Source organism: Haliaeetus leucocephalus, unplaced genomic scaffold (genome assembly GCF_000737465.1).
Source record: "Haliaeetus leucocephalus isolate CR32 unplaced genomic scaffold, Haliaeetus_leucocephalus-4.0 Scaffold384, whole genome shotgun sequence".
NCBI lineage: Eukaryota > Metazoa > Chordata > Aves > Accipitriformes > Accipitridae > Haliaeetus > Haliaeetus leucocephalus.
The window spans coordinates 4077202-4101162 of NW_010972820.1; the positions used below are offsets into that span (position 1 = coordinate 4077202).

A 23961-nucleotide genomic window follows, 5' to 3' on the forward strand; every position below is an offset into this window, starting at 1 on the left:
GGACTAAAAAATACATCTTAGAAATGACATCTGTAAGACTTACTCTGATTATCAACACTACCATCTGATTATTACTAACACCTTTGACAACTGTATTGTCTTTTTTGTTAGTTTTATTCCAAATTTCTAGCAGGCTGCTCTCTTAAGTTCTGCAACCTCAGTGCAGAATTGTGAAGCCTGTGGTCTATTAAACATCATTCAAAGTCAGTTTCAAAGGTAACATGATGTCTTTACACACCTAAAAGGGCACAGAAGAAGCACCTAATAAGTGATGAAACAAGAAGGTTTATATTACTATGCTCTTTTGGCCAGCAGACTTGGGAATTTAGAGACAGATTGTCAGTTAAACTGAGGCGACTATTAGGCTTGCTGCCAGAGGAAACCAGCTGATGGAAGAAAGGAGCACTGTGCAGTCACCTCCACAGAGCTCGATTTTACAGCCAGGTCCTGTTCAAATGTAGGGTATTTTCCCCACAGGCCTCTGCTAAATTATGAGATTCCTTGTAGTTTTAAACACTATCTAGTGAAAAAAAAGAAAAAAAGAAAAAAAGAAAAAAAAAGTTTTATTACCCCCCCTTAAAAAAAATCCCCTCAAATCCAGCCTGTATAGTGCCAATATTTTATGTCACTTTCTAACATTATGTTTCATACTTCATGAAGCCTGCAAGACAATTGCTTTATAAAGTTTAAAAATCACAGAGATGAAGACAACTATGTATCATTAAATTTGGCTTTGAAAGAATGTTTTCTACATCTACAACTCTTTAAGCATGTACCTAACACATATACCTCCTCTCCAAGGCCGGTATTTTGAGCAAAGGATGACTTATTTTCTTGAGCAAGTAATTTTTATAATATATTTACAGAGATTTGAGAAAAAATATTGCATTGATGTTAATTCATCCATCTGCTTTGTCTGGGGTTTGTAAACTTGATTAGAAATCCTGTGTTGAAACTGAGGAGCTCGCTATCGTTAAGATACTGTAATTCACATACCATTATTTTAAAGCAGGCTACACAGTTTCTTCAGCAAGCTAACTTTAAATGTCTTACGCACATAACAGGTAGATTTAAGAAAATATCTCACGTATCAAACATACCATGGAGACTAAATTACCTGGTATGGGAAGAAGTAATGAGATTGTTACTTTCTCACTTAATGCAGTGCATAGCAGCACAAAACAGGTGAGAGGAGAGCTGCTGTGCTGCTTCCACAGTCCGTCTCCAACCCTGATTAGTTTCCATTTTTCATACTGTTTACTTATCATGCATACATTAATGCTAATGACTGTTCAAAAGTGTTAGATGCCATACTGTGAGCTTTGTTGTCTTTAATCTTTTAATTATATTAACAGTCTTTCTTCTGTACAATTAATAGTCAGAAAGGAAACACAGAAGCTATGCTTACCTATAACACTAGTGTTATCTCTACTACCCCTAGTGACCACTCACTAGAGGGAAACCTACTGAGCCTGTTTTCTGTGATAATATCAGCCAGCCTTTCTGATCAGATTTATAGGAAGAGACTGATGACTTATAATTCTTGGCATAACCTTTTCAATCTTGACACCAACCTAGAAAAGATTTCCTATTCTATTTCTTTTTTGAGGAGGCATCACTTGAGATAACTAGATAGTTCCATCATACTTGTTTAATCTGCACGCTGCTAGAACTGAAGATAAGAGGGCCATCTAACGCTATCTGATGCAGAGAAATATCTCTAGAAAGTAAAGTAACTGCCTGACCATTTGAGAGAGGCCACTTTGTCAGCAGCTTGATATGGCAGGGTTCAGTTTGAGACTGAAACACTGTAGATGTCTGCATGCAGATCTGTACAGCTGCAATAGGAGTCTGAGCACCCTTCACAGCCAATGGGCAGCAGGCAGCAGGGCTTGTACAGCATTTCTGCTCCCTGACCGCCCCATATCTGTTCATGGTTGAGCTCAGGCATCCTCTTGGCTCCACTGCCTGAAATACACTGAACTCCACCAACTACAACAGGAGCTCAGACACATCATGCATTTCTAGTCACCATGTGCAGTCTCCTAAAATCTGTGTGCAGTAGTCTTTGCCTGAAAAGCACTGCACTAGCATGTTTCAGATTCAGACTCATGAACAAGAATTATCCTGGAAAGAGTTAAAGACCCTCAAATAACTTGCTGTTGCAACAGATTTCTATTGTAACCGACTCAGGTAGCATTGTCTCAACATTCCCAGATGGCACGTATCAATAATAGCTCTTAATTATCACTCACTATTCCAAGTAAATTGGAATTTGCATTATCTGTCTTCACACTAATCCCTGCTTATTCTGATACTGAATACCTCCTATCACGGAGAAACTGAAGAAGCAATTGAAAAGTTAATGGCCCTATACATGAAAATTGATCAGATCACCCTATGGTTTTAAATGCCTGAATATAACAGAGCTAACATCATAGAACATCATAGTAAAAATAGGAATGGAGACTTTACATCCTTTCTATTGGTGGCAATGGCAACTTAATCAGGGGGCATTATTTATCATAAATTCATTTTGTACCTGTTAGAAACCCCAAATATAATTATGCACCTTCCCATAAAATATTACATTCCCATAGCCCTTTCTTTGCCATGGACAAAATTATGCAAAATATTCACAGAATCTGTCATCACCACACTCAGTACAGGTCATAGTGCTACTTAAAAGTATGACAGGAAACAGTTTTCTCCAATGTGACAAAGTTGATGAGAATATACTCTAACTGAAATGTTCCCAAACTGTTGTCAGACAAAGAATGGGATTAAATGCCTAGTTAATCTCAATCTTCCCCTAACAAGCAAAAGGATAGCAGATGTGAAGTGATTTTTTTCCTTATCTGTGCAAATTTCTACAGGTATTGATTTAATTTTTAGTTAGAGAGTAAAATTCAAGAGTTTTGTGTTTTATGGAATGAGTTACCTGTGAAACTCCAAAGTTGTCTGAGAGTCCTCAGTACAAATTCAGCCATAGATGAAAAAAGGTTTCCACTAATATCAGAAGTAAGTATAAACTCTATGGGGAATCCTACCGCTAGCCCCTCAAAATCCCAGAAGAAAATGCTCAGTAGAGTACTGGTACTGCTTCAACTTCCACCTTTACACAGAGCATATACTTTATATTACAGAACAGAAAACTGAATTCATGAAAATCTAGATTGCTACTTTCACTGATGACTTCCTGTATTTACATCAGCCCCTTTATAGTCACAATACATTTTGATGTGTCTCCTCCAGAAAGACAGAAATTCATAAAGCTATTTTGTGAAGGAGTTCAAGAGTAACCAATTCATAATCATGCATATTCTCCAACTAATCCCAGTTCTGATGCCTGAAACTAATTTCATACATATATTTCATAAGAGTAAATACAAACTTGAAAGACATAAATATTGAATTTTTCTATTTACTATTGTTATTCCAGTAATCAAAACAATTACTAACAGACATAGAAAAAAAAGTGCTTAAAACTGTCAAATTTTGTTAGCTTCCTAAAACATGCACTCTTCAAGAATTTATTTTTTTAGCAACAGCGAACATAATTGATTTATATTACTATACATGTACTTTGTACATATATATACAAGTGTATTACGCATTAGACTTATTACACATGTACCTTATTTATCTTGCATTTTATACTATCGTCCATTAATGTACGCGAGAAAAAGAAAGGAAGAAACGAGGCAATAAGAAAAAATTATCTCAGAAATTTCGTATAAATGTAAAGAACCCATCTTTCTGGTCAAGAAGACAGCTGCACTTCAGGCCAGATGTCTGGAAGTAGAACATATTTATGTATTTATTTTTAATTCTCAATCTTCAAAATGCTCTGAAGTGAAACAATGAACAAGGCCCTTTCAACTACCATAAAATCACCACCATACATGTGCACTAAAAGTATGGCCACAAGGTGGCTCTCAATACTCAGCATTGAAAACTATAAATCTGAAACTGAAATAAAAAAGAATCTCGATTAGCTTTGTTTTCTTAAAACTTGAAGTGATATGTTTCACCTCACTTATTCTTTGAAACATTTATTTCCACACTAGACAAATACTTTGAAGATATTTTAGATTTACTTTGTTCCTCAACATCATGAACCCTTATATAAAGAATTCCAATGTGAGATTTCCAGACTCAATCTGTAACAGCATCATTTTCCTGTAGCCACGTATTTCTCAAAAAATCTGAGTCCTTTTGATAGTTGGAATTCATATATACATAACTGAAATAACTTATTTACTGGTTTTTGATTTAGTTTTCAACTATTTACCAGCACTAGTTCTGTTTCCTGATGAAAACTGCATGAAACTTCTACATAGAACATGAATTTGCATGTAGACAGCATCTTCTACATCTTGTTTTCTTCCAATATGCTCTAGCTATATTCTTTATGTTCTTAGTTACTGTTTCATTTTTGCTTTTGCAGATTTATTAATAATTGTGGGTTTTGTTGGCAACCTTCCACCCATTTCTGTAGTTAGTTTCAAAAATATCTGTGTTTTCATTTAATGTTTATTTTTTCCCACAAGTGTGGAAATCTGAAATTTAAAGAAACTGGACAATGTAGGAAAAAATAATAAATAGGGCTATGACTATCAAACCAGTAATGAATTATTACTTGATGATGAACCAATGGATCGCAGACCTGTACAATAATCTGAAAGGATAAAAGTCTCTTAGAACAATCATCTTGGATACATTCCTTAGACAAGGGATCTCCGTGGTTACTTCCAGGAATATGTGCCTCACAGGAACAAAAATCTTAAAGAATACCTGAAAATAACTATTACAGCTATTTTGAAATTACAGGCCCATGGAGCAAGAAACCAGATATGTTTTCAATGCTACGCCGCAGTACAAACACTTTTTAACTATTTTTCCTATTTAACTATTGAATCAAGATCCCAGAAAATAATTTGAGTGTAAGAGATCATTAAAAGAATTTTAAGTAATACAGTCAACCTATATGAGTGTTTTTAACCCATGAATCACTGGGACAAATTAACATTTTCTTATTACTTTCAGTTCCAGAAGCTTGCAGAAAATCCGTATCTGCAAAAAGTTAAACACTGTGCTCTGTTTTCTCTACGAAACGCTATTTTGTGCTGTATTAAGTTGTGTCCTTAGGGTTTACTCCAAAGCCAACAGTCTTTTTCCCATTAGCTTCAATATGTTTTTCAATGAGATCCTTCAACTGCAAACCAGCTAGGACTTTGTTCAATTATTCAGCAATACTACACTTTAAATAAAAACATGGCAATACGATGCTGAAGGTTTCAAACTCTCTTCAGATGTCTGATTGTTGTCCTAGATAAACATATATAGCACAATACTTGGAAAAAGTGATCTCTAGAATCAAAGACTTTGCCTGGAATTCTACATTTGATTACAAAATTCATGTATATGAAAGACAGAAGTACCCTCATAGACAGAAAATGTGCAGTGTTTTTCATTCTTGATGCAACAGCCTTCGATTCCTGAGCTAACTGCTTTTATTATTATTACAAAGAGTCTAGAAAGGCTTTTGCAAAGCTTTTGATACTCTAAATTCTAGAACCTAAGGGTTTGCCATCCACTACTAGGTTTTTAGCATTTTGTCAACAGTTGTCAATATTTTAGAGCTTCCAAATTTATAAGCCAATAACAAACTACTAACTTTCTACAGTTTTTGTCTATCTTAAAAAAATAAAGAAGATAGAGAAGAATCCCTAGCATGCCAATTACTAAACTAGAGGTCATAACCTTAAACACAGAAATAATGACAGTTTTGCACATGGCAAATTCAAATTTCATCTCATAGTGTTAATACTCATAATCAAAATGAATCATACAGCGTCACTTATAGAAAATGACAGATCCTGATAGTAGCTAGCAGAAATCAACATGGCTTCTTCAAAAATGCTGCTCAAGATCATTATTCAAATAGGTAACATATTTTTACAGAAGTTTCTACAAGTCCTTACTTGGAAAAAAATCTTTAATTCAAAAGAAAAACGTATCAGAAACCTTGATGCTTTCAAGGTTGATGCATAATATTTTTAAAGCAGAAGTTGAATTTGCCAGTGAAAACTGAGTGGCAGCCAGTAAATATTGCCTCTCAAAAAACCAAGATGCTGCAAACTCTTTTGGTTACAAGTACTTTGTTGGTGTGCAGGGTAGACCATCTCATGTCTTGCTGAGTTCAGGCAATCAGCAGCTGCACACATAACATTTTTCCCCAGGTAACAACTACTATGTTATACAGTAATATAACACCCTATTGATTATTCTTACCTGAAGATATTTTTCGATTGTTAGGAAAAAGTAACTTAATATAAATGTTTTTACTTATCTTTACCTACACAAACTTCATTTTGGTCTAAGTCCTCTTGTATCTATTGGGAAACATGGACAATTGGTTAATTTTTTTTTGAACCTTTGCTAAGCTTCATCAAAATCTTGCAGTATTTAGGAAAGCTGCTGGCCTATGTTCACGTCTGTCTCAGCAATTCACAATTTTGCCATTTCTGCCTTCTGTCACTGAAAAGATTCACCAGAGAAGTTGTGCATAAATTTTTGAAATCACATATGTAGTTTTCTTACAGAGGTGATAAACCATCGCAATATAGCAAAACTTATGTACAGATAAATATTTTCAGTAAAGCTTCTAATATATTTCATTAGACATTTTTAAATGGCTGGGCAGCTCAGATATGTCAAGGTGGGATACACGAAAGATATATTAGCGTTTTGATTTCTATTGCAAGGGGCATAAAAGATAAATGTGAGAAACTTACTCATGAGGTACTGGGCAGGACAGAGTTATGGGGTACTCTGGCTGCACAAGCCCTGTCAGAAACATGACAACTCCACTATATGGTGACACCATTCTTTATTAAAGAGGTAACAAAGAACTATATATTTTATTAGAATTAAAATGGACCAATGGCTGATTAACTAACTGTTGATATCAATCTAGATAAAGCAAGATACCATAATGTTTATAATCACATACTAGTTTAAATATGTAATAGATCTATAATCTATAAAAGTAATCACAGTTTAAGTTCCACTACTTTTGACTTAAGAAAATTAAATGGTCAAAATCTTTGCTAAGATCCCCTAACTATTATTGATTATCAAAAGAACAAAATATTCTTTCTCAAAGACAGGATGATGCTGAAAAGTTTTACTTGTCTAATTAGAACTGTTTTAAATGTGAACTATATCAAGAAATACAAATTCTAAGCCAAAAAACTTTCAAATCTGAAAGTCTTGTGTAAATTTTTTGGAAAAGTTTTCAGGCCATATGCACTTCATCTGCAAATATGTCAAAACAGGATCTGTCCTGCTTGTCTATTGTTGTTTTTCTAATTTTCCTTACAGGTTAGGAATGATTTTACCCAACAAAACTCTGAAGCTGAATAAAACCACTGCCTGAAATCATTCCAATTCATCCCACACATTTGGTGCCCAAATGTCCTAGAAATATCACCCTAGTTCTTAATATTTCCTAATATCCCATTCTAGAGAATGCATTAGAAGTGTTGACAGTACTTATCTCAAATGGCTTTTCCATTTGGAATATGGCAAATACTAGGACACGGCACTTCTGGGTTTTTAGAATTTCTTAAAATATTTAGTGCATATATTACATATGACTGTTGCTTGGAGAAGAAACAGATACTGCTAGTTTTTCACAGCAGCTGGCAACATAATAGCCATACAGGAGATCATAAACCAAATCTTGCTGCTTAGTCAAGTTGGTTGATCTAATAAGTAAAGTTAGTATCTGATAGGAAGGAAATATCCTGGGGAAAAAACTTACTTCAGTGTTTTTCAGTATGTCTTATCTGAGTACTAAAAATGAATTAGTTTAAGACCTTGTTCTAACAAAAGCCTAACAATTTTCTTGTAATTTCATGCAAATAAAATTTTAAGTTCTAGAAGTTTACACATTTTGCATCTTTTAGCTTTGTTGACTAAAATTAATTCTTTATCTACTTGTACTGATATTGTCCAAAGATGAAGGTTTGTTTGGTGGGATGGGGATGGTGAATATTTAATTTTTCTAAGAATTCATACTTAAGCATTGAAATTCACAAGTCTCCTAATATTGCTGTTTTCCTAACTGCAGTATTCCAGCAATGTCTCACAAGCCATATACTTCCAAATCTGACTCCCCTTTTTTTTTAAGCAATTTTATTTTCATTTCATAATACAGAGTAAGGTCCATTTTTGTTACCTACCAGTTTTCATTATAGTTCATGCACAGTTTGTGTATGCTCTAGCCTTGTCAAAAACATGATGCTGTTAGTCTAGTTCCCACTAGCATAATATATAACTTTTAGTTCTAGTTCTGTCTTTTGGTCAAATGAGCCAAAAATTACTAACACGGTACATGTACAAAGATGTATTCAAATACTTATTTATATGATGCTCATTCAAAATCTCAGTAGTGGGATGAAAAGAATACTGTTTTTTAGCTTTGTATGTTTTTTGGAAATCTTCTGTAATCAGTCTCTGGTGTTATTGATGTAACAATCTGCTAGCAACAAAGAGGTTTCTGAAATAATTAGTTTTTTAAAAAGAGATTTGGCAAATGTAGGCAAAATTATAATTTTACTTTGATAAAGGTGATATGCAATGGTATCTGTACATCCTAAAGCATAGCTGTTTGTGGTTTTATACAATACAATGTTTTTCTCCAGGACAATGATCTCCAATAAGCAGGGCTTCTTCTGAATCTTGGTTGACTTTTGAAATTCCCGTTCAAAGGAGCTTAAGATGAATTCAAACCAACCTGAAGATAAAACTAAATGTTGGAGGTATCAAAGCTTCCACATATTCTGGCCTCCTACTACGGAGAAATGTGGATAATATAAAACATATAGAGGATATGCTAAAAACCAGAGACTAACTATACATGTAATACCACTTAAAACAGTAAATACATGGCAATAAATATTTGACAGTTCTCTGGGGAAAAATCTACACAGCTTTCCAAAAGGATGCTTAATTACTTTTTAACCTATTTTGTTTTCTCCAAAGCACCTCCCACTCTCAGTATGTGGTATTAACAGACTATGGATCAAATTCAGTTCACTCTTAATCGTTGCTTCTAATTGAACTTTTATTTAAAATTTTTAAAAGTGTGCACTCATTTTACTCCTTATTTCACAATTCATTTTAACTAGATGTCATTGCAAGCTTCAGCACAAAAATGCTTTTGTCCAGTTCTGATCTACTCTATGTATTGTGCAAATAAACTAAAGGAATAGTTAAAAAGCCTGACCAAATTTGCCTAAATTATGGTATTTGGGGGAGTTGGAAGTAGAAAGTGGATGACAACTGAAACAGTGAGCATACATAGCTAAACCATTCCATAAATCATAATCAAACTAAACTGTATTTGGAAAGCTTTCTTACTTTGACAATAAATGAAATTAAGAATATGAACTGAATTCAAATTTAATTTTTTCTCCATCTGTTAAGAAAATCATGTTTTCTAAATGTAAAACTGAATCAAGCATCTAAATGTACCTTGTGAAAAAAAATAATCGAATGTTTGCCACAGTCTGGGTTCAACAGGAGGAAAACTATCAGTAGGTAAATGAACAGAATATTTCATGCAACAGGTGAATTTATTTAATTGCACTTACTCTAATCATGTTTTTAAAGAGACAGTGTGAGATAGTTTCCCATACTGCAGTGATTTTTTCTATCAAATTAGGTATTTATGAACATGTATTTTTCAAGTATGACCGGCAAAACCTTCAATTTTAAAAAATTCACAGTCTAAAGATATCCTATATATTTATTGTTTTACAATATAAATACATAAATTCACATGAATCCGCAGGAAGCAAAAGAAACATAATGATATTCTGAAGGAAAAACATCAAGCAACCCTAGAAGAAAGCACATTGATTTATTCTACAGGATAACTGTGAACTACGGATTTTGTTCTGAATTTTGTTTCAGCAAAGGCAACTACAAAGGGTGTTCTGTGATGGCCTGCATCTTTAAAGCAATGACCAACCACTTAAAAAAGCCCCAACTTATCTCCTTCATTTGCAACCCCAAAGAACAGTACTTTGAGACTTTTGCAGTGATCCTTTGTAAGTCAACTGTGATGCTAAAGAAAAAACTAAAATTGAATACAATTCACTGCACCTCAGAAAATTTACTCTGTTTAGTTCCTGTAAAAGGAATCAAATATAGTTTTTAACAGAATGTCAATCAGTGAACAGTATCAAGCCTGTTTGAGAATAATGTAATTACCATGAAATACAAAGTACAACTGAACAACAAGCAGCATTCACTGTCAGTGTGCAGTGCAGAAACCCCACAAATTCTCATTAATTTTTCAATCATTACTCTTCATTACTAATAACTACCATAGCTACACTATTTCATGACAAATGAACTCCTAAGTAGACAGGATCTCTTTAAATACTATTTTCTACTCAGCATATGGTTTCCATACTAAGCTACTTAAATTGCATGTGACCAGAACCATTTGCCAGTATGGTCTGGTGCATCCTATAAAGAAAAGGTGCCTGAAAAATATGATTATTGTCTACAGTTTCACTGTGAACATATTGTAAAAGATTACACAGTGCAGCCAAGAACTAACTGGCACATCTTGGAAAAGGAATGCAAGACCTAGGGGTCATTAGTAAATTAAGCATCTCTTTTTAAATTTCTTGCCTAGAGCAATCCCTAGGGATTGAAAGCAGCTGAAAACAGCTGATCCAACCAAGCTCTTTGAAGGAGGGCTGAAGAGGGGCTAGGGCAGAGAGCACCTATGCTGACTTCAATATTATCTTATAATTTCTTCTTGTTGGATTGTTCACAAGTGGCCAGATATTGCCAGCCTTTGAATCTGATAAATGACAGAAGAAAACATGAAGAAAAGGGAGCTTTTTCCTCTCAAGAAATCTTATGTATTTTTAATATATACCTGAACTTCATTACACATGGTGAAAGCAAGCACTGACAAAAATCAAAAGTGGGTAGTAGGCTGTTGCTCAAGAGGAAAGGGTGTAGTCCTCTTTCCCAAACTGGTGAATACGAAAGCAATCATACTGGGTTGTTTTGGTTTTGGTTTGCCCTCCCAAATAGCTTTGAAGTTTTCTTTGGAAAAGTGTTTCTTTACTACTAGCATAGCTATTTGATATCCATATATACTTTATGTAACAATGAGATTTCAAGTTGAAATCATCTTACCCAGGGAAGCTATCAGTTAATAACTACTGTGAAAAGACACAGCAAACTTTTTCTTTTTGACCTGGATTACATGTTTAAAACATTCTAGCAGCTAACTGAAGGAGATTTTCACAGTCAGAGAAAAAAGAACGTTGTGTGGCTTTTCTCTCTGTCAGTGCCCCAGAATGAGTTTAAAACTTCAGGAAAGATAAGGAGATCACAAATTTTCATGTAAGAAATAGCTAAGAATGCACAGGAAAATGGTTAAATATATTATATTTTTAGTATACATTCACTTATGTATATTGAAATAAGTTAGTTCTACAGTACTATCAACATTTATGCCAATTTTAAAGGAAAAAAAAATACACATATGCTGACTGTGCAAACTTCTATGACTGCAGAATCAACCAAATAACTTGTTAGAGCTACTCATTACAGTAAGCAATGTCATAGCCTGACATCAAGGAACCTCTGTTAGCCTAATATTATTCCCATATCCCAGAGAGAAAGAAGTTTCAGTGTATTTTAATCAAAGACATAAAAAAAAAAAATTAGATTTAAATAAAATTAAGAATTAAAAACATTCTTTTAAACAATACAAATTTGAATTTCAGTTTCTGTATTTACAAGCACAAATAAAAAAGACATTTAAAAAAATGTATTTACCTTAAGATCTGAATTGACTGAATGCAAATACTGCACTACCTTGCAGGAGGCTGCAATAGACTTCATTTAAGGAAAGCAGCTTAATCATATTATAAATACGACAACTGTTTCAAATGATCTTACTAAGCACATTTACTATTTAATAGGAAATTTTGTCAACAATGAAAGAGGATGCTATAGGTAACACATTATCCTACAGTTAATCAGAGCATTTCCATGGAGGATTAGTAAGAAAAGGCATTAAATCTTACATTTACAGTGATGAAATCCATTACTGATTTTAACCTGAATAACTCTGAAATTGCTGAAAAGTTGTATACAAAAGCATAAAACACCTTTTTGTAGTTCCTTGAACAAAAAAACCAGCACCTCTCTCAGCTGTATTTGCAACCTCAGAGATCATTCTAGAAAAAGGTTTGCTAACCCATTTTGCTTCTAGGAGTCCCATTACTAACACAGCACAGCTTCTGGAAGTAGAACAAATATTCATGAGGCAGCTTTCCAGTGATAAACAGGGTAAAACTAAGCATTGTTGCATATCAAGTTGATGCTCATGATAGATAAAACAGAATATATGATCAAGCCCATAGATCAGGGGAAAAAAAAGTCCATTTTATTTTTCACAGGATAGCAGAAGACTGTTACTTGTTACCTCAGTGCTGTAACTATCAGAGCTCGAGAGACAAGCCAACAAATCTGAAATCCTTGGATCAGAGACTGATTTTCAGAAAGACAGTTGATAACAGAATTCAATCTATACCATATATTTTATACTTTGTGATTCATAATAAAACCACTAGAAAAATTCCAGTAGACTGTATACAATGCACAGGAGTATACAGAACTACAAATAGAAAATAGAGCTACTAATCTAAAGCTGTGCAAATATAATTTCTAGAGTGACACTTAAAAAAGTAAATATCACAACAACAGAAATATACATCAAACTTCAAATGTTTTTCCTTTTAAAGGTCAGGAAAAGCAAAAGCAAAAAGAAATTGTTCACTGTTTCTGTCAACTTTTTATTTCAGTTTACAATAGTTAATGCTTAAGTTAACTCTAACATATAGGAATACTGCTAAAAAACCTGAAGGCAACATTTTTCTATTGTTCACAATATATTTCTCTGTAAACAGATCTCTCCAAAACCTTAATATCCATCTAAGTAACTCTTAATACTAAATTCCAGAGCTTAGGATTCATTAAAACAGTAGAATCACTCTATATAGAACACATTTTTCTTTAACCCATCAATTGTTAGGACCACATCATCTTACGAATTTTGTCTCTGACCATTAAGCAGGACTACTGAATAAAATATCCCATGAGAGAAATATAAAGAGCTTCATTCCATTCTCTGAGAGATAATTAGCAAATATTTTTCAAAAGTAAAAAAATATAGTAATAGTAATTATAAACCAAATAGGGAACTTCAGTATATGTTTGACATTTAATATAGCCTAATGTATTTGAATACATATCCTCATTTTATTTTTATAGTTTTTACAATGGCATATCAAATATTAGGTATGTTGTTAGTAAAACAAAAATAAAATGAGGATTTGTTCTGAAATAATTAAATGTCAAACAAATGATTACACATCAAATATTTGATGAATGTTCTCTAAAAATTAATTTCTAATAATTTAAAAACATTTGACACATAATTAAGAGGATTAGTAAAATTGCTTTCAAATTTTTAAGGCCAGCAAAGAATACAATGCTTTTAACCATTCTATTTTTCAGTTCCTCTTGTGTGTGCAAGTAGCCTTCACTCACACTTGCTGTGCCTAGACTAGGACATGCATAATTTGGGCATTACTTATTGTAAGTCATACACAGGATTTCAGATGTTTCTAAACATCTTCTTCATCCATTACAGTGAACGCTGTATACAGAATACAAAATAAGGATTGTATTACATTATCAAGAGTATTCTCTGGCAGGTATTGCTAAATTTCATGTCAAATGAAATGGCAAGACTGAATGGACTGCAGTCTGGTAATTTTGGGAACTGTGCCAATAAACACCCTTTTATACAAGATAGCTCTTGTCAGACAAACATGATATTATCATGTGAAGCTTAAATTAATCACTATGCACCACATAGCATTGCTATAATACAGTTAGACTTCTGTCAGAAATTTCATTTATATGGTATGGCACTGGGAATTTAGTACTATATAAAATGAATTTCACTTATTAAGGAGATTAAAATTAGGTAATGATGATCAAAGAAATTAACTGTATATAGAAACTTTAACTGACAGAATGTCTAATGAGGTTCTTCAGAGATCCAATTTGGCCCATGGATATTTCATATTTGTACTGGTGATCAAAAATTTAAAATGTGATCTTGCGGATTAAAGGTATAGTTTGGAAATCAGAAGCACTCTGAAGGAATGGTAAATGCTTGCAAGAACTGATTGGTTCCACAGTGCCGTCTGGCTCATCTACAGGATGAGCTTTGAGATATTTGGGAGCAAAGAACCTAGGTCATGTTTTGAGAATGGATTTTAAAAAGAACCCTGAAAAGCTCTTACAAGTCATGTGTTTTCTCATGTTAATACTCCATTTATTGCATAAGATGTATCTGATTTATAGTCTAAGGCATAAGAACTGCTGTGCCAGGTCAGACTGAAAGTCTGGCTAGAGCAGTAGTCTCTCTGAACAGCAACTGCCTAGGCAAGAGTATGTATCAATGCTCTTCCCAGTATATTCTCCTGGCCACCAGAAATTTGCCATTAAGAGACTTACTGGGAAGCTTGATCTACCCCTAAGAACAGTTTGCATTATTTAAATGAATAAGAACTTTCACAGTGAAAAAATTAAATTAGTGAAGAGAACCAGCATGAGATCCTAGGTCTAGAGCAGTAGACAGGCCAATACAGACATGAAGAATGACACACATAAAGGCTATATACATGCTGGAAATTGTTGCTGGAGCTCAAACAGAAATTCGGGCCTTGCTCAGTTCTCTACATCACATTACAAACATTTCACAACAGCTGGTCCTTCTTGTCCACAAAAACTATGAAACCATTAGTGTGTCTCTGCAGTGTTTCTATAACTCTGACTTGTTCTGTTCAGAACCACACCCGGCTGCAACAACAATAGCGGGGTTTTGACAGTTTTAATGGTAGAAAACTGAACAGTTATAATTCCTGGTTACAGTCACTTATGCCTATACATGTACACTCTGTCTGTACACCTATGTGGTACTGAAGTCACTATCTTAGCCAGTAAATCTCTCCAATATTAGAATTACCAGTGGAGGAGAAAATTTCTACACTTTCAGGTTACCTGAATGTAGATGTGTATTGCACATGCTTCAGATAGTGCTATTCCAGCCTTAGGTGTTTAATTACAGGATGGATTTATTGGAGGGGGAGGGGAAAGTTAAGGGAAAAACAATCTATATCCAGCTTGATGTCATTGTGCCTTGTGTCTTTATCTGTTACACTTTGAAATCTTTAGAAATTTTAGTGCAGAAAGTTCCTAAGACAAAACATGTGATTATAAAACCCTTTGGTAAGATGCACATATGTTACTGCTGTTACTATAGTCAATGCTGTTAGAAATATTTACTGCTAAGAAAGAAAAAGAAAATTTAGACTGAACAGTAATAGTTTTAATAACAAACCTCCACATGCTCTAATCACTGAAATCTTTGGTGTACTCACAAGTCTGACAGAATATAGTCTCTGGCTGTATTATAGTATGTGAAATGGTTCTTCACAATACCACTCAAGCTTCTTCAATTACATTTTATAACATACAAGTCCCTAAACCTTCTGGGCAAAAGAAGCATTTTTTGCTATTGTAATAATGTGGAAAGTAGTCAAAAGGATCAAAGATTCCCATGAAATATAAGAGAAGAATTCATACGCTTTTAGTTACAACGAAGGCCAGTTTGCTTTATTACAAAAGTTAGGAGACTTCCGTAAGTATCTTCTAAAGCAAAGTCAGCTTCTCTACAATCTTTCGCACAGATCAACATTTGGAACTACAATCCTCAAACAATTCACAATTTGATTTAGAACAGATGCTGGGATTCATAACAAATATATGTGTGCTTGGGTGGGGATGCAGAGGACAAAAGAAAGAGCAGGGAGATTTGCTATTTTACTCAGTATCTCCTAGATTTCAGTGTGATGCATAAATACCCTTCGAAAACCAAGTTATTTCAGATATGCAGACAACCAACCTACAGGCCATGTTATCTACCACTCTCTTAATTTGTACTATAAATGCTACCTTGAATCACTATCCAAGCACAGGTGGCAATAATGTGTATTCCAAATAGGTTTAGAACTTTTCTTCTCTCTGTGACATTCCTGTGGTTCCCATCAACATAAGAATATGCTTTCTAATTCATTAATCCCAGAATGAAGAGAAGAACTAAACATACAGCAGTAGTTTTCACCAAAATACAGAGTGAGTTGGACAAATACTTTGATGGATACCTCACATAACATGCACTGCTGAGATAAGCATATAATTTTTCCTAACTTCTTTAGCAATAATTTTGAGTGTCTAAAGAAGCAGTGGTACTTTCAATAGCTTCAAATATTTTTTTTTTCTGTATTAGCATTAAAAAAATCTAATATTATTTTTAATAAACTAAGAGTTTCACATTTGGTTCTAAGAATTCTAATGAGAAAAAGTTCAGCGTTAATTACCACTGTTACAGTAAAAACATGGGATCTCTATGTTCAGGTTTCATGTTATTTTACAATGCAGCAGATACTAACATCCACTAGAAAAAGAGGGGCTTTTTAATATGCTATTTTATGAAATATAAGGACATCAATTTATAAATTAGCATAGTTTTCAAAATATTTACTATAGCTCTCAGAAGCATCTCGACAGAAAGAACATATTTGATCCTGATTTTAAATAATTTCTCTAAAACAGAATTTTCTCTACTTTTCAGAAATTTGAATTTACCAGCTGTAACATTTATGCTCCATTCATAATTAGTAAGTGTGAATGAATCCTTTCCCATTCTCTTCAGAGGTATAAAATAAGGTAACATATTTATTACATCTAAGGACAGACACAGAATCTAAAGCCCTCACAAAATTCCTAATTCACAGGGGCACAAAATATTTAAGAGTTTATCAATACATTTGCCAGTGAGAGAAGGTATCTTATACATACATTATACTTTCTACAATGAATAAGTATCTCCTCTATGTTCTGCTATTTAGTCGGGGAGAGAGAAAGAACATTATTTTTCAAGGAATATTAACAAGACACTGTTAACCCTAATCTTTAGACCTCAATTAATATCACCAAATGTAAATGTCATATATAACACTGAATTAAGAATTGTTTTGGAAATACTCTCTCAGCAGAAATACTGGCATATTGCTTGAATAGATGAAAAAAAGTTGTTGCAACCAAATTACTTCTGTATGTTATATATTAGAAAAAAATTTGGAAGGTCAACTAACACAATTCATACAAAGACAGAACTGTTAGAATGCATAAAAATGTACACAGTTTCAGCTGGCAAGTACTTGACCACTGCTCAAAATACTAGTAATTTACGATCCATATACATATTTTTAAACAAGATCAGATTAAGCAGGCTAAACCCTTATGAGATTCAAATGGCTTTCCCACTTTTGACTCTCAAATAGATTACTTTTTGATTGCCCACCATTAGTTGATTCACGAGGCAACGTGGTAAGTTTACAGGCTAGGTCAAATCAATACTTTAAGACAGTTTTCTGTCTCAAAGAGTGGACAGTAGCAGATGCTTAGGGAAAGTGCAAAAAGCAGGAGATACATACTCTCCTGAACTGTGGCAATTGGTGGTTTAGGGACCTCCTGAGCTGCAGATTACATGAAGACTACTGTCAAGCAGTACAAGTTGCATAAACCACAACCTATTATCAACTTTTTTTAAAAAACTAAAAGTAACAGCACTTTTCCTTCACCATTACTCTTTCCCTTCCTCTATTCAATTCAGCAATTCCACATGTCCCTTCAGAGCAAAATATATTTTCCCAGAAGATCAAAAATGCTTCATCTATTCCCATCCTGGACTGCCTTGTAAAAACATCAATTCTAGGATTGTGAAGACTACCAATGTAAATGATTCACTTACCTGTTTTTCAGCTTGTCCATAATCTGATCCTTGGGGTGACAAAAAGTGACATATATGACCATTGTTTTTTGCTTTTTCTCGAAGACCCATAGCTGTTCGTACTGTGGCATTTCTAGCATGAACAAACACCATTACCTTAAGACAGAAAGAAACAGCACCGATGAGAAAGTCTTAATCAAATAATGAAAACACTTTAGTGACAAAATATTCCCTATAGGAACAATTAAAAAATAGTTAATACATGATATATTGATGAAAACTAATGTTGCTTTAGGGAAATTAAAGGGTGATCCTGCCTATATTGTATTTAATATTTTCAAACAGCTTTTCAGAAGGTTCTCTTTTTTAATTCTTTAGTCTTTAAAAGATAGGGAACAATTGTTGGCAATAAAGAGTTCATTTTCACAAAGTAGGGAGATTACCATTGATGTGAAGACTTGTGTTATTTGACACATCCTAAATGATCTGGAAAGCAAATAGAGAGATGATACGTTTCCTGATGGTATGACTTGACTATGTGAGACAGCTGAAACAAAAACTGACTATAAAGAACCTCAGGAGAATATTGTAGTCCCAAACCACTGGACAACCAAAGTGAAGAATGAAATTAAGCACCAACAAATGCAAAACACATATGGGGATACAAATTTTAAACTAAGAGATATGATTATGAGTTTTAAACCACATACTATCACTCAGTAAGATACCTTAGAAACACTGTGGACATTTCCCTGAAAATACCAACTAAGAGTTGAGTGGTAATCAAAAATTATTTGTAACCATGTCTGCAGTAAGGCTTGCAAATACAGTTGGTTATCATCCAACCAACTCCACTGTCACCTGATTGTGCTTATTACCATCACATATGGTATCCGAACCAAGAGACAGCAATGAGATGTTAATACTTACTCCTTTAGATATGTATATGGACCATTTAAACTGATATTAAGATTCACTGCAAGGCACATTTAAGATGAATCATGACAGTAAACCCCCTCAATTAGCGTAGAAAGGGAAAGTGATTAAATACCACTTAATTCCAGTGTAGTAACAGTTCTGAATATCTGTTAACCACATACTGTTCGGAAAGCTACGCTATGAAGAACACTCTATATTGTCCCCCTAAGTACTTTTTATTGCCCAGGGTCTGCTTAAATTGACCCCACATACTTGGTCAGACAACTCTTTGATCAAGGATGAGAATTTCTGTGTTTTTAAAACTCACATATGGAAAAGTTTGAGTGCCTGGCTCTTGAGTAAATGGCAAACACTATTTTGCAAGTCCATCTAATTTTAATTAAAAATATAACCATGGAGTTACAGGTCTGTTTTAAGGTAGTTTCAGCTGAATTTTAAGATTGGTATTTCAAATTCCAGAGCACCGCTGATTTAGTTTTGGCCTTTTGGCACTATCATGCTTGTATCAACTTGCAGTGTATAATTGAATTACTCTAAATGAAACACTGTTAAGAAAGTGGTGGTATTTAGGGTATAATTAAACAAGTTATTGCCTCTGTTCTTAATTTGGGAATTCGTAATTTAATTGTAAATGTATAATGTACACATAATTTTATATAAAAGTAGACATAATAGTTGACATAATATAATTTATAAATTTATAATAAAAACAAGCAAATTAATTCAGGTCACTATACTGAGAAGATATAAAAAGAGAAACAATGTGTACATAACTATTTGATCACTGGGAACGATTACTCCTTACCTGTTTTAGCTTATTTGATACATCTTTCCATCATCAATTTAGTAACATTACGACTCCTACAATTATTAGCTTTCATCTGAGTAGAAATATTCTCAGATACATGTCACAGTTAGCAACATACCAATTTTCTCTAACTTAAAAAAAACATACTGGCAATTTTTTTTTTATAATTTCTTCAAAAAGTAAGAGAACTGCAACATAACAAAAGTATAGTGTATGTCCCTTCTGTCTTCATTAATTGTTTAAGGATTACTTGTGTATTTAGCTTTTTTGTAATTTTTTTCTATAAAAAGCCTGAATAAAAATATATAACTACTCAAAACAGCAATTTCCTTTTATTAACAGATCCACTATGTCTTCTTCAGTGAATTTTCACTTATTATAAATTCTGTGTCAACAGGTTTCACTGAAAAAAATCTTCACTTTTAAAATCAACTTGATTTTATAGTTTACTAATTCGTTTCCTTTTTAAATCGAGTCATATTAACGTTTGTTTCTTTGACAAATGGATTAAAAATTAATCTTGTGAAAATAGCTAAATTCTGAAAGTTGAGAAACTGAAGAAATACAGTAGCGGGCATTAAGGTGAAATAGGAATGGTCTTTTTTATCCAGGTAATTTTGAAACTCCTGAATTAGGAAGTGTAAAAACATTTGATGGGTTGATTCCTTAAAAAAAAAGAAAAAAAGAGACACACATGCACTAAGGGGTTTTATGATTTAACTGCGAAATAGGTTTGTTGATTGGTTTTACATTGTATTTTGATCTTTTAGATTCTATTTTTATTTCAGTCTTGCATTAATTTTGAAATCACTACCTATATCTTAAATCTAAAATGGCAACTTTGAGAATGGTGTTTACACAGCATTAATATTAATTAAGTTCAAACATATTAGACTAATAAAAACAGTCAAATAAAATAGGAAGCAAATCAGCACATAAGTGTGTATCTATAGCCAAGAAACTTCTTAATTATAATTCTTTATGGATTGTTTAAACAAGATACAGAGAGTCATATTAGGAGTTAACTTCAAACTAAACAAGGTACAGTAAAAAAAAAAAAAAAAAGGTAGGTGTAACATTTTGGTGGCCTACACCTGTTTAAAAAAAAAGGGGGTAAAAAAAAGCTGTACTGGGAAATGGGAACAGGTAAAACCATAAGTCACTACAGTTACACAAAGTAGAGCACAGACTACTAGTCACAGAAATTATCATAGTACAAAAATAGGTCCTTAACTGAAGAATCTTCCTTTCAATTATTATATAAATGAACAGCAACTGCAATGCTTGCATAGAGCCCATTCCTGCAACTCTAAGTGTGAGGAAAATCCCTCTTAGTTCCAGTCATAATCAGGCAGAACTGTGAGGAACTGACACTCTGAAGTAAATTGTCACTATGATGTCCTCCTGGTCCTGCGAAGACAATGATAAGCAACACCAAAAAGATATGGAAATATTATTTTGAAGACTTAGGAGAAAATTTGTTGTTATTTTTCATGTTTCTTCCCCGCCCTTAATTCTACCTCACCTTGAAAGCAGATTTGATCCAATCTCTTTCTTGGGATGAAACTGTGCAAAAAGTAGTACACTGGTGGATGAAGCAGTAACATTCACTTCTAAATTTTACTAGTCATACAGAAATATTAGAAACTCAATATGAACTTCTGTGGGAAAATAAAATCTAATAGCTGACACTTTGCTGTAGAATATTATACAAACATGTAAGTATATTGTATAACTGAATCTTGGCCACTGAACATTTCTAAAATGACTACGTAGCATTACTTCTGCAATACCTTCAATTAACATACTTTAAAACACAACACTCAATCAGCTTGTACCAGTAGCAAAGAATCTGAATTCTTTTTCAAAGTCTGGCGCCTTCATTTTGTTTGAAATGAGGACAGACTTGAGGATTAATCTAAAAAAATGACAAAAAATATTACGTAGCACTACGGAAGATTTACCAATGTAATAGTTATAAAGAATTGGGCACGCCTGCAGTCACCTACTTGAGATGCTAGATAAGATACCTATGAGCTCAAGAAATGCAGATATTAAAAGCACAGCTATGAGGGGTACTAGAAAAGACCAAAATGCCTTAAGAAATAAGACCATAAAATAAATTAAATTTAAATTTCCTAGAAAAATGGAATTCTTGGCAGAAATAAAATTATACAGTCCAGGGTACTGGGCAGGGAATTGAAGAAGAGAAAAAAAAAAAAAAAAAGAGAACTACTGTGCAATGCTTACAGTTAAAAGCCCACAAGAATATTACCACTGTAACTGCAGGATCACTGATAGAATATGCAAAAGCCATGAAAACACTAATCAAAATGTTTATGAGAAACATTTTCACATTTTTTTCATGCTGCTGAGAATGTCAACAGTGCTGGAAAAAGAGTTGGAGCCTTTTACCTAAAAACAAATAAAACATTCCTTTCTCATCACTGCCTGCCATAGTATAAGTTCAGAAACAATCCTGGGAGCTTTAGGAACTTTGATAGTAGGAGGTACTCAGTTTAGATGCGTTAAGAACTGGAAGACAGAGGGATTGGGATCACATTGCACTTTATGCTCCAAGGTCCCTTTACCTTTTATTTTAACCATTATACTCAATAAATTTCAAGAAATTAATAACATTGAAAACTTCTATCTGATATCCAATACTATATATAAAAATAAACTGTAGCCATAAATAACATCAACATTCTTGTTTACTCCATTTACCCAGTGAACTGAGGAGTTAATATTTAAAGAGCAGATGTTTTTGCTTTCAGTTAGCAGAGGCTTGGTACAGACTTGATAAAACTTCACTTACGATTTCTAAAGCTGCTGCCTACACGCAGCTGAAACTAAACAGGCCAAGTGCAATTCCATACTAGGTTTTCCACAAGAATTGAAAAACAAGCAGCCTGTTTCACTCTCAGGGGACTGGAAGATGTTTCAAGTGCATTATTAGGAACAGTAGCTAGGCAGGAGAAATAAAAAAAACCCAACCCCTGGCATTGCCAACACTGACCTGAAGGAGCTTGGTGGGCTACCATGTGAAATATGTAGAAAATGGGAAGGTGCTAAATTGGGAAGCCAGTCTCTAACAAACACAGTCTGTATTTAATCTTCCTGCTTACATTGAAACATTGCCTGCCGCATTTTGTATGTGAAACAGACAACACTCAATTAATAAATCAAGATCCAGTTTTTACCTTGTTTTATCTAGCATACTCTGATCAAACCCTGGTCTCAAGAATTAACAATTCCATAATGGGATTTGCTGTGAGGTTAACCATTACAAGAAGTCAGAATCACGTAATACCAAGAAAAATGTATACAACATTGTTTCCTCATATTCCCATTTTAGAAGTGAAACTAAGGTTAAGTGAATTCACTATGTGAGTGTGAAACTTAACATGTCAGATCATACTGCTTACTATATATGACTTGATAAACAAAAAGCAGAGCTCTGATTAACTCCATTGAAGCCATGAGCACCCAATAGTCTTAATCATCAGACCAATGCTTCCTATGTCATAATTCTTAAAATTTAGAAGCCCTGATGAGTATGTACTCCTGAAGATTTTTATTTCACCATCTTCAGCTTCTGTAACATCAGAGAGAAACTGTCAGAGGTAGGGCCAAAATCGAAATTTTCAGTGAAGTGTTTCTTTGTCCTATATGACAGACCACCTCTTCATTTTCTATTATTCTCTATTGTATCCATCACACCATTTTAATCTTCTGGAATGAAGATGTGTCCTGACACAGAACTACTTTAAGATATTAAATCTCTTGCGCTAAATGAACTAAAAGAAATAAAGGTCTAATGCATAAAACCCATCAGAATATTCACTGGTCAAAGAACACATTTGATATTCTCTTAACAGTTTTTATATGGCTGCTTCTTCTTCAAGAATCCTTGTATGACAATGTCTGACAGCATAGCAGTCATTCATTCAGAAAGACATAAGACCTTCTTATGCAAAAAATAACTAAGAAACAAGCATTGTATAACTATCCTCTACTTGGAAGCCTTTCCACAGTTCTTATAGAAAGATACCTATTTTTCAGATGTGTAGCATGTTTCCTTTATGAAATTTACCTCCTGCTGTTTATAAACTAATAATGCACACTCAAATCATTGACTTTCATGTATTTCATGATCAGATATCAACACCTGACCAAATTTTTAAATTTAAAATGATTGCACAAATTGCTGACAATAAAAAGAACTTCTCAG

The 23961-nt window shown here is 33.6% G+C and overlaps 1 protein-coding gene across 5 annotated transcripts in view; it reads right to left on the minus strand.

Annotated features, from left to right (window-relative positions):
* ASCC3 (activating signal cointegrator 1 complex subunit 3) overlaps positions 1-23961 on the minus strand; it is a 260015-nt gene that overhangs the window by 115033 nt on the left and 121021 nt on the right. For all 5 annotated transcript variants that reach the window (XR_774729.1, XM_010573373.1, XM_010573372.1 and 2 more), the window contains one exon: positions 18002-18136. Coding sequence is in view for 4 of the 5 variants with exons in the window: in XM_010573373.1 (XP_010571675.1) it covers positions 18002-18136 (135 nt within the window). In the remaining variant the exon portion in view is untranslated. The remainder of the gene's footprint in view (positions 1-18001; positions 18137-23961) is intronic.